At 44.6% G+C, this 11,525-nt stretch overlaps 1 protein-coding gene across 1 annotated transcript; it reads right to left on the reverse strand.

Annotated features, from left to right (window-relative positions):
- Positions 1-224: 224 nt before the first annotated feature.
- On the reverse strand, positions 225-4,907 carry LOC131697675 (uncharacterized). Its single transcript, XM_058988226.1, has 2 exons — positions 2,330-4,907; positions 225-828 (listed from the first exon to the last, which is right to left on the reverse strand). The coding sequence occupies exons 1-2, from the start codon at positions 2,761-2,763 to the stop codon at positions 393-395; spliced, it is 870 nt and encodes a 289-aa protein (XP_058844209.1). The 5' UTR covers positions 2,764-4,907; the 3' UTR covers positions 225-392.
- Positions 4,908-11,525: the final 6,618 nt, after the last annotated feature.

The raw sequence follows: 11,525 nt of genomic DNA on the forward strand, positions 1-11,525 counted from the left end.
GTACAGTGACCCTTAAATGAAGAATGAATGTGTTTTTATAGGTGGTATGAATACATGCTCTCCCCTGGCTCATTTCATTGTTTGTTCTGTTTTTGCATCCAGCACATGTATCGTGATACATATCACATCACAACCTGCGTATCGCGATACATATCGTGACCTTGTTACACCCCTAGTCAGTTAAGGGAAGGGGGAACTCAAAGTAAATCCGGGACTATCTGAAGTGATGTTGTCAGATCAGCTTTAACATGAATCGAATCTGTATTAACAGTTACACATTGGGAAACAGAGTAGAGAATGACAAACACGGCAACTAAATGACAGATACAGATACAGGGGGTCTGGTTTCAGCGGTCCCATTCAGCCCCTGTTTATGTCACTCCTCGTTTATCTCATTTCCTGCGTCCGATGCGTGCCATCAGCTCTGCGTTGGCGGCGGCCTTGGCCCTCATGTCCTTGGCCCTGGCGAGGTCCAGCAGGATGCTGAGGATGCTGGTGGGAACGTCGAGGGAGAGGGAGACGCGAGTGCCGTGGGGGCTCCTCCGGGCTGGGCGGGAGGGGGCAGCCCGTTTCCTCTGGGGGTAGTGGTGCTCCATGGCACCCCACTCCGAGGGGAGACCCCTGTCCAGCAGAGAGCGCAGCAGCACCCCTCCCCTGCTCAGGATTCGCACAGCCAGCAGGCCCCCCTCCTCCGGGACATTGCTGTACCTCTGTCGCTGACCCTCGCTCGCAAGAACATGGGACAGAGCCCCCGACGCCAGCAGAGCGGCCAGGAGCAGCGGGAGCCGGCCAAGATACATCGCCACTGCACACAACCAGGAGGAGTGACTGCAGAGAGGGAGGGAGTGTCAGAGAACTCAGACGTCTCAGATGCAATGAACACAGTGCAGAGATGGAAACAAGACTCCTGCTGCATAGCAAGTTCCCACATTCCAGGTTGCCTATGCTTTACCATGCTTTCCCTGTGCTTTATCCACACTTTGCTGTGCTTTTCCTGCAGGACACTTGTATAAGGGTTTTGGTCACAGCGCAGTAAGCCCGGCAGTACTGAAGTTAAGTGAGTGAGAGCGACAGGATGTGAAACGCTGATCTTGAGAACTAAGCGTCCGCAATCACTGCCCGCTCCGGGGCTGAGAGCTACAGCAGGACACACAAGTGAATGCATGATACAAACACATGACTGCACCGAGACACATTGCGGCTGTCTGCTTGAAGCCTGCGGGCACGTCTAAACGAACCCGCCAAAGGGGCAGTCATTTATACCACTCCCAGCCCCGAGCCAGACACACACAATTAGCAAAGGGGTGGATTTGGAGGACGAGGAGAAAATCTCTGAATCGCTGAAATCAACACAGAGGCAGAAGAAACGGGGGGTAACGAGCCAGCCATACCAATAATAATGATGATAATATTATTATTAATAATAATAATAATAATAATAATAATAATAATAATAATAATAATAATAATAATAATACTGTTTCAATATCGTGAAAATATAGTGTAATATACAGATTCACACACATTCCAATACATTGTAGATTCTGAAGTCATTACTCTTATAAAAGTTTTCCATAGTAAAAGCACAGCAAAGTGTAACACAGTGAAAATATGGTAAAGCATAGGTAAGTATTGTCAAGACCAGTGAGATATATTGAAGCATATTAAAAAACGTGGCAAACCAGGGTAAATTAGGGTACAGTAGAACTGCAAACTTTCTGTGCAAATTTAAATAATCTTTTTCTAAGGGACCGATTACACTGTATCACCTCTGGCAGCAGGGATTTTATGCCCAGTGTCCTGTGACAGTAATATTTTAGAGGAAAAGATAGTTACAGCTCCCACAGGGCTGTTTAGAAAGGAGCCGGGTTTAAATAGACTGTTAAAATGTGTTTCAACAGTGAAATACTAGCACTGCGCTGCATCTTCACAGGTTTCCTACTGTAAAGTCCCTCTTGGTAACCAGCTCAGTATAATGACCAGCCCTGCATTAAGACCACTTGAAGACTCTGTGTTTCTGTCAGTCCCAATGTTCAGATCTCCCTCTATTACAACTTCCTATTGAGACCTATTAATACCACAGATAAGGTTACTGATAGGTAATGTTAAATAATAATAACAAGTAATATTAGTAACACAGTATCCATTGCAATATATATGTCCGCACATGCACAATTAACAAGCACACATGTGTTGCAATACACATATCATTATCGGTTAAATAAACAGACACATTCACTTGCAGGTTTATTTATCAGTACACCTCCTGCATCAGCACCTGCAGGGACAGGTTTGTGTCAACTTGCTTTCTTACTGCAGTCTTACTTACCTTGTACAGGGAGTCAAATCTTCCAGAAACTGCTGCCTGGTCACCTTGTCTTCAGCGTGCTGTTCCCTGTCTGCCCTGCGCTTTGAAGGGTCTGTCTGTGAACCCTGAGATGCTGAGGTCTCTCTGACTGCGCTCAGTGAATGACTCTCTCTATCGCTGTCCTGTTCTCTCCCTCCCTCCCTCTCTCGCTGTGATAAACCTGGAGTCCAGCCTCTCATATTGACATCAGAGCACAGAAAAGAGATAATGAAATGAGAGGGAGGAAAGAAATGATGACAGGAAAGAAAGCGAAAAAGAAAAATGATGAAAAGGGTAATGAGAGGGAGATGTAATAAGTAAAAATAAAAGATGTACCGAAGGAAAAAAACAGATGAGCAAAGAGGGGACAGAGTCAGAAAAGCATTGTTCTCTGTGTCTGTGATGTGCGCTCTCATTGCGGGCCCTGTACATGACCATCTGTAGAATCAGAAGTGCAAAATAAACTTGAAAATCTACCGTGAGTTTTCTGTACTAAGCTGATTGTGCTGTAAGGATGTTAATGAGTTATTCACTGTCAAATACAGAGGTCAGCTGGGTTGTGTATACAGTGGATGCAGTGAGGTCTTCTGTTGAATAATTATTAAAATCCTTTTCCATATACACAGGCATCTCATCCACATTAGTGCCGCGAGCAGAGCATCATAACTAGGGCTTATGTTTTTCGGGTTTTATTAATTGTATTTTTCGGTGCTTATTTTTAGCTATTTTCGAGTTTTATGTAAATCTTTTTTTTTTTCAGGGCTTTTGTTTTTGATGTAATGTATAAAATGAGTGTTTTTGGTTACTTTCCAAAATGCTTGAGCATTTTTTTTCTCTCAAAATATGTATAGTGACTCGACAGTACTTGCACGCTTAAGCTGTCCCTTCTTTCCATTGCTGTCTTCCACATCGAAATCCCTCTGGTCACGGGAACATTCTTCCGGGGTTTTTGTGTGTTGGAATTTTTGTACATTTCGTCACAATTCTGTTTTAAATCCTCCTTATCTTAACTGTGATACAGGTTTAAATCCCGCTAACAAGCCTCCATCCTGATTGTATCTCGTTTTAAATCTCGCAAGCGGAGTCTCCAATAGAAATGCAGGAATGTGCTGTCACTCAGTAGTTGGGGCGGGTTTAAAGTATTCAGAACGAATATTAAAGCTATTTACTCAGAAATGTCATTAGCATGATATTTTCACAGAGCAATGACACACCCGAAAAAGTTACTGAACATGAAATAAACGACTCAGACATCTGATGATGGGCTCGCAGGGCTGCAGAATAGCTGCGCACTCGCACGCAATGTCTTCGGGACCTGAAGGTTTTCTCCTAGCTGTGATTTTCTGGAAGCCGGCAGGATCATTCTCACTTCAGCATCACCTGCCACCGGAAACCCCCTTCTTAGCTATTTTTGGAACAGCTAATCAAAGTGAATTAGCAATATTAAGCCTAGCCTATAACTTTTCTCATTTGTTAATTATAAATGTAGAATTATTTGGTTCCGGAAGGTTTGGAATTTCCGGAAAGGTTTGTGGAGTCTGTGCCCCGAAGATTTTGGACATTCTGCTACCCTGGGGGCTTGCGGGAAGTCTTGAGTTGTTTCTTATTCATTTCAGAATTGTAAATAGTTTTATGTTTCCCAATAGGACATCAACATGCTGCCCATTCACTGCAGCTGCTTGTTAAAGAGCATCACAGAGGGTCCTGGAGAGAAAGTGCAGTGATGTATGGAGCCGAGCGCATAGTCTCATCTGTTCTCATCCTGTCTCCAAGATGAATCTGTTAATTAATAAGGAGGTTCACGATGTCATTCTGAACAGGAGCATTTCTAATTAATGGAAAAAAAAAAATCTGTTAAGCAGTTAACTCAGTTCAATCAAGCCTCCGGAAAACCAGGACATGTGTAGTTTTAATCAGCAAGTTGTGTTTACAGGTTGAGATTTTAACAGAGCTGGATGCGCAGCATTAATAGACAAGTTATTGGATTATTATGAGTGACAGTAGCTTGTCATGTTGTTTGTACACTTTCACTACAGGAGCATTTTCTGAAATTTGTCATTACCCTTAACGAGCACTAGCCTAAAAACACTCCATTCTCAGCTCTCCAGTGCTGTCATTACCCTGCACCTCAGTAATAATGAGCACTAGTCTAAACGCTCCATTCCCAGCTCTCTAGTGCTGTCATTACCAGCACCTTAATAATAATAATGAGCACTAGTCTAAACACTCCATTCTCAGCTCTCCAGAGATCAGACTTTGGCTCAGAGAAGGATCACAGTGGGACACAATGAGGATCAGACTGCGATGCGGTCAGAGAGGATCACAGAGGGAAACAATGAGAGATCAGACTGACGCGCTGAAAGATCCTCACAGCGGGACACAATGAGAGATCAGATTGCGACGCGCTCAGAGAGGATCACAGAGGGACACAATGAGGATCAGACTGACGCACTGAAAGAGGATCACAGAGGGACACAATGAGAGATCAGATTGCGACGCGCTCAGAGAGGGTCACAGAGGGACACAATGAGGATCAGACTGATGCACTGAAAGAGGATCACAGCGGGACACAATGAGAGATCAGACTGCGACGCGCTCAGAGAGGATCACAGAGGGACACAATGAGAGATAAGACTGCGACACGCTCAGAGAGGATCACCGAGGGACACAATGAGGATCAGACTGCGACGCGTTGAGAGAGGATCACAGAGGGAAACAATGAGAGATAAGACTGCGACACGCTCAGAGAGGATCACCGAGGGACACAATGAGAGATAAGACTGCGACACGCTCAGAGAGGATCACCGAGGGACACAATGAGGGATCAGACTGCTACACGCTCAGAGAGGATCACCGAGGGACACAATGAGGGATCAGACTGCTACACGCTCAGAGAGGATCACCGAGGGACACAATGAGAGATAAGACTGCGACACGCTCAGAGAGGATCACCGAGGGACACAATGAGGGATCAGACTGCTACACGCTCAGAGAGGATCACAGAGGGACACAATGAGGGATCAGACTGCTACACACTCAGAGAGGATCACAGAGGGACACAATGAGGGATCAGACTGCTACACGCTCAGAGAGGATCACAGAGGGACACAATGAGGGATCAGACTGCTACACGCTCAGAGAGGATCACAGAGGGACACAATGAGGGATCAGACTGCGACACGCTCAGAGAGGATCACCGAGGGACACAATGAGGGATCAGACTGCGACACGCTCAGAGAGGATCACAGAGGGACACAATGAGGGATCAGACTGCGACACGCTCAGAGAGGATCACAGAGGGACACAATGAGGGATCAGACTGCTACACGCTCAGAGAGGATCACAGAGGGACACAATGAGGGATCAGACTGCTACACGCTCAGAGAGGATCACAGAGGGACACAATGAGGGATCAGACTGCTACACGCTCAGAGAGGATCACAGAGGGACACAATGAGGGATCAGACTGCGACACGCTCAGCGAGGATCACCGAGGGACACAATGAGGGATCAGACTGCTACACGCTCAGAGAGGATCACCGAGGGACACAATGAGGGATCAGACTGCTACACGCTCAGAGAGGATCACCGAGGGACACAATGAGGGATCAGACTGCTACACGCTCAGAGAGGATCACAGAGGGACACAGCGACACGGTCAGAGATGATCACAGAGGGACACAATGAGAGCTCAGACTGCGACACGCTCAGCGAGCATCACACTGGGACACAATGACAGCACATACTGTGACACGCTCAGGGAGGCTCACAGCGCCTGCCAGTCTAGTGTGAGAGCCGACACAACCGATCTGTCCCGTCAGTCACCTTCTCCTGCCATTCCGTCAGCAGCCGTCCTCTCGCCAATCCCTCCCTTAGAAAAGTTCACTGTGCTATGTTTGCAATTTGCAATTTGTCAGGATTCTGCGCATACTGTTGTTATATGTCTGGTCATCATCTTTTTCATCATACCTGCAGCTCTGATTATTCATTCACAGCCGTGGCAGGGGTGTACAGTACGTTTGCTGACCAGCTTGCCCGTACTCAGCTGTCCTCTCTTGTAATGTGTTTGACTGGGTGTCTTTGTGAGGGCTGTTGACATGCCTCTCTCCTCTCAGTCCTCGCTGTTCAGATTGATGCCTCCCCTCGGCCCCCTGTGTAATGCGAGCAGAGGGATTGTGGATGTTGTGCAGTGCTGGAGAAATACCTGAAGGAGATTGATTGAGTTCCAGTAATTACAGGAGGCAGCATCCCTCGCTCACGCTCTTGTTTTTAAATTGCTTTGGTGCTTTCAGGCCGGAAGGCTTGGTCATTAACAGCACAGACACCAGACAGGCAGGTGGGTTAAACAATACTGCCTCCTGCTAAAGACACTTAAAATATTCATGAGCAATGTTACCACCATCTCATCACCCCGAGCGGTCTACACAGACACACACACACTAGCATTCATACGCACACACACAAGCACAAAAACAGACACACTAGCACACAGATAAACACACACAGACAAGCACGCATTTAGGAATACTAAAAAGTGATGACAAAAGTTTCACTCAAAGTGTTTCCACATGTCCCAGCGGGGTCACTGGCGCTCATTAGCATATTAATAACTGCCCCGCGCTGACAGCTGCCCCTGTTCCGAGGGGCAGGAGGGCAAGCTGTGTGCCCAGTCATCACCGCTCATGTTAATAACGCTGTCACTTCATCTGTCTGTTTGTTTATTAGATTGTCATTATAATGTATTCTTTCTGTAGTGGATAGTACAAGCGATACCATTGGCCCTGTTCATAAAGACTGTTAAGAATGGTTTTAGAAACATTCCCTGAGATTAAACAGTGATTTGAAAGAGGATTCTAAAAAAAAAGAAAATGTATGAATTGCAAACAAGATATAATAAATACAAATGGCCCCTTTAGGGCATTCCCTTATTAAATTGACCAAGGTATCTTTGTACAGTAGTTTTACAGTTTCCCCCCATGCTTTCCCCATGGTTTTACTATGCTTTTACCATCATCTACCCTGGATTGCCATGTTTGTTAATATGCTTTACCATCTCTCTGTGCTTTCAATGCGTGCCTGTGCTTTACCACGCTTTCACTGTGCTGTATTACACTTTACTATGCTTTTGTACTATAGGACACTTTCATAAGGGTTGACCTTTCCAGATCACATATTCCTCACACTGCACTGCATATCCAGGGGCTCATATTAAAAGGTAAAGCTGTGGAAACAGATCTCTCCGGCCAATAGGAGCCAGTCAGAGATGAAATACAGCTCCCCTTCAACGAGAAGGAAATTGCTTTTAAACAAAGAAACATTTTTAAACTCAGCGGGTCTCTGAAATGTCAAGTGCGTATTAAAGCAGCGTGGGGTTGTGAAGCTATCTGTCTGTCAATCTCTCTATCATGGTGCAAACGGAGAGCCTGAGACGCAGCTGCGATGCTGCTGGAAAAGGCGCTTCCATTAGATCAGTGGGATTGACGATGCTGACGGGACACGGGCGCTTCTCTATAGATAATAAATTGTGCAGATTAGCCGGTCAGGAACAAAAGACATCTGCTACAGATTTCATTATCTTTATTAAACATGGCATCTGATATGATATGTAAATAAATTGAACATATTAAAAACAAAACGATAGAACAGACATTCCATTATTAAAATGCTACGTGCAGTAAAATAAAAATGTGTGTGTGTATGTATATATATATATATATATACACACACACACGTAAATTAAATTGAACTAAACAGAAAATGTGTGTAAAGACCTTAACATGGTCCCGCAGTGCGCACATTCATTCACACCCCACTGCTTCTGGAGTTTGGATTGGTTGTGCAATGAAATCAAACCACTGTGACTGAAAATCTGGAAAAACTGTCAAAAGAGGCAATTTAGCGATTAGTTTAATTTAATTGATGACTTTAACAGGCCACACGTGCAATTCATTTAAAACAGTAAAAGGAACTCACAGCCACACATGGTGAAACGCAGGAGACTTTTGAGGTGTTTAAGATGCCTAATTAAAGCACAAAGTGGTGTAACATTTTCACACATGCGTGCCTATTGTTTGTATAGCACAGATTCCTGAACGGAAATGTCAAGGTTTTCATGCAGACAGGTATATAAAGGATATAAATGAGGGCAGGTGTATCCTGAGGTGTTCGAATACATGTGCACGCTGCGGTGTCTCATGCTGTCTTCATCATACCTGTTCTCTGACTCACTGTATTGCAGCGTGCATACTTAATAATCGTGTCACTTCTCAATATTCAACACACATAAATAAACGCTGCACATGTTCGGAATTGGATTATTAATTAATTTATTTTTATTTTTTTTACACTTTTTGAAATAGGAAGGACTGTGGAACAATACTTCTGTTTGTTTTGCTCAGTTTTCGTAATTACATCACGTACATCGCGTACACACTCCGTTTCGTCTTAATTTAAAAACAAAATGCAATTAAAAAATTACAAAATAGCACCATATTTGTTCGCAGTGACAAACAGACATGCAGTGTTACAAAAAAAAAAAAAAGATATATTTTATACATAATAAAAACAACAGCTCTCCTTCTCATCCAGAGGCTTTGCAGTACGCAGCGACAGCAAGACACATTGCAGCCACAGTGGATCGGACAGCTGGCTACTGCAAGACAGGACTGCTCACGGGGAGGTAGCATCCGCTGTAAAGGGTTCTTTATTTACATGACACACAGCTCCCAAAATTACAACCAAGGCCAAGGAATAAGTCTGCAACCATCTCTCGTGGGGTTAAAAAAACTAAAACAAGAAAAGCAAAACGAAAACTCTCTCTAACTCTGTATTAAAACTGGACACCTGGAACGCATACAGAGAAACCTGAATCTGTACAAGTTCAAATGGTATAGTATTTGTGTTGGTAACAAATTAATATCCCCGGATGAGAGACAAAATTCACCTCCGAACGGCTTTTAAAACACTCCACGTGGAAGTGAACTGCCATTGACTGGAACTCAGTTGTAAAGGTGAGGGAAGGACAGCCTAGACGGCGAGTTTGAAAAGCCAGAACCGTTTTTATTTTATACAAGGGGGAGGACCTAGAAAAGAGTTCCTGCTTAACAACAAATACGAAGGACGGCCAATAAACGAAGCGAGTGGGTCTGGAGGACACAGATCCACTGTTCCTGCTGGACACAATGAGAACCCTCACACTCAGCAATACACAAGGGACTGCAACGCAGACAAGGCAACGATCTGACTGCGTGAGGAAAGAGATTCAGTCTCGCCGGTTCTATAAAAGTATGCTTGTAAAATATAAAATGGTTACGAGCAAAGTATTTTTAAAATACAATATTAAGCTTGCATACAGCGTGAAAATACAGTTTAAAATAGTCACCTAATATATATATATATATTTGGTATTGAGGGGAATAGTGATTGTTACAGGAGTTCAAATGTTACCCTTCAGGCTAACGCAATGTGTGTGATCCTTTATAAAAGTTTACCGTGCCATTTCTGCTCAGTACTTTTGCAGTTTTCTCATGCTTTTCTCATGGTTATCCTATGCATTTACCACAGTTTACCTTGGTTTGTCATATTTATTAATATGCTTTACTATACCTTGCAGTTCTTTACAACGCTTACCTATGCTTTAGTGTGCTTTTACTATGGGAAACTTTTATAAGGGATTACTCCACCTGTATAATGTGTGGTTTCAGCATCTCAGTGCTCAAGAGACATTTCAGCTGGACCATCTTAAAGAAATTAAAAACAGGAATCCGAACTCCGACCACGTTGAGAGAATGAGAGTGAAACTGGCCTGGTTCATTTTCACTCAGCTGAACACATTTGCAAATCCTGAGTTTCTTTGGAATGTCAGGTAGGGAATATTTCCTCCAGAGTGTCGGGTATGGATTACGATCATCTTTGGAATGGCAAGTTTGGGAATATTTTGTACCGGGATTCGGGGGAGACAGGGAGAGTTGGTTCTTCTCTGAAATGAGGGAGCGATCCCAGCCGAGGGAGGAGAGAAGGGGGAATCTGCTTGTTCGTGAAGCGTCCGGGATGTAAACTTTACAGGACGGCGGTCACCTCGCAACCCGCAGTCACTCTCACCTCCCTCCTCGCTCCGCCACGGCATCTGAAACAAAGAGGAGGGATGAAACAAGACACGTTACATTCACTGCGTCCGGCCGCCAGTCTGAACTGACTGCTCAATCCTGTCATTGAGAACGCCTCATCTAGCTGGAGTCGTACTAAATGTTATAGAGAGATAGGGCTAGATTCTTACTCTGATAGAATTTTAAATAAATTAATAAATAAATAAATAATAAATACATAATCCAGAACCTGTAGTCCTATAATCTGAACCATGCTGCATATTGAGGCTGCAGGAACCACACTTACAAATATCAGAATTCTTTACTGATGAAATATAAGTATAAAAAACATAACACGCAGACTAGACAAGGCTCTTTTAGTACGGTTCAGATTCTGACTGGCGCTCCAAACACATCACTAAACGGAGTCTGGTCCCAACTAGGGAGTGATCCTCAGCATTTGCATGGATCTTTTTGTTTTGTGTTTTTCAATAGTACTGCTTACCCTATGCTTTACCTTGCTCACTTTTTACACTTTACTATACTTCAGGTAAGTCAGACAGTAAAATAAGAAGGGAGTGCTTGTAGGGGGGTCACGTTGGCTGGGCTCGTGCCCCAGGCAGGGCTGGCAGTACCGTACCTCTGGGGGTGTCCTGACACTCCAGCTCGCAGTCCTCTTTGGTGCCGAATCGGTTCCTGTTCCCCTCACAGCCGCTGTAGATGAATGGGCGGCACTCTGCCACCTTGGGGTTGTAGTACCAGCGCAGTGTGTAGCGGGAGCAGGTGCCCTCGTCCAGGGGCAGGAGGCAGGGGTCTGGGGGGGGGGGGGGGGAGGAGGAGGAGGAGGAGGAGGAGGAGGGGTTGGGTTGGGTTTCCGTTACAAATCGTGAGGATACTCTCATCAAAACCATTTCAGAATGTTCCAGCACATCTTATTTTTGCCGTAACTGGTCTTGTGCATGTCTGACTACCAACGGGCAAATAAAGACATGGATATGAGCATCAGGGATGCACTGTTTTCTTTTTTCTTAATTAAAACATGATGTATTAGTTAATATGCACAGCTTCCCTTCACGGCCCTCTTTCCCGCCCGA

This window comes from Acipenser ruthenus, chromosome 16 (assembly GCF_902713425.1).
Source record: "Acipenser ruthenus chromosome 16, fAciRut3.2 maternal haplotype, whole genome shotgun sequence".
Lineage (NCBI taxonomy): Eukaryota > Metazoa > Chordata > Actinopteri > Acipenseriformes > Acipenseridae > Acipenser > Acipenser ruthenus.

Excerpts from the sequence above, each read along its gene's own strand:
- LOC131697675 (XM_058988226.1), bottom strand. The coding sequence starts at position 2,763 with ATGAGAGCGCACATCACAGACACAGAGAACAATGCTTTTCTGACTCTG. Across the intron at positions 829-2,329 it reads GATTTGACTCCCTGTACAAG|TCACTCCTCCTGGTTGTGTG; the intron begins GTAAGTAAGACT and ends CCCTCTCTGCAG.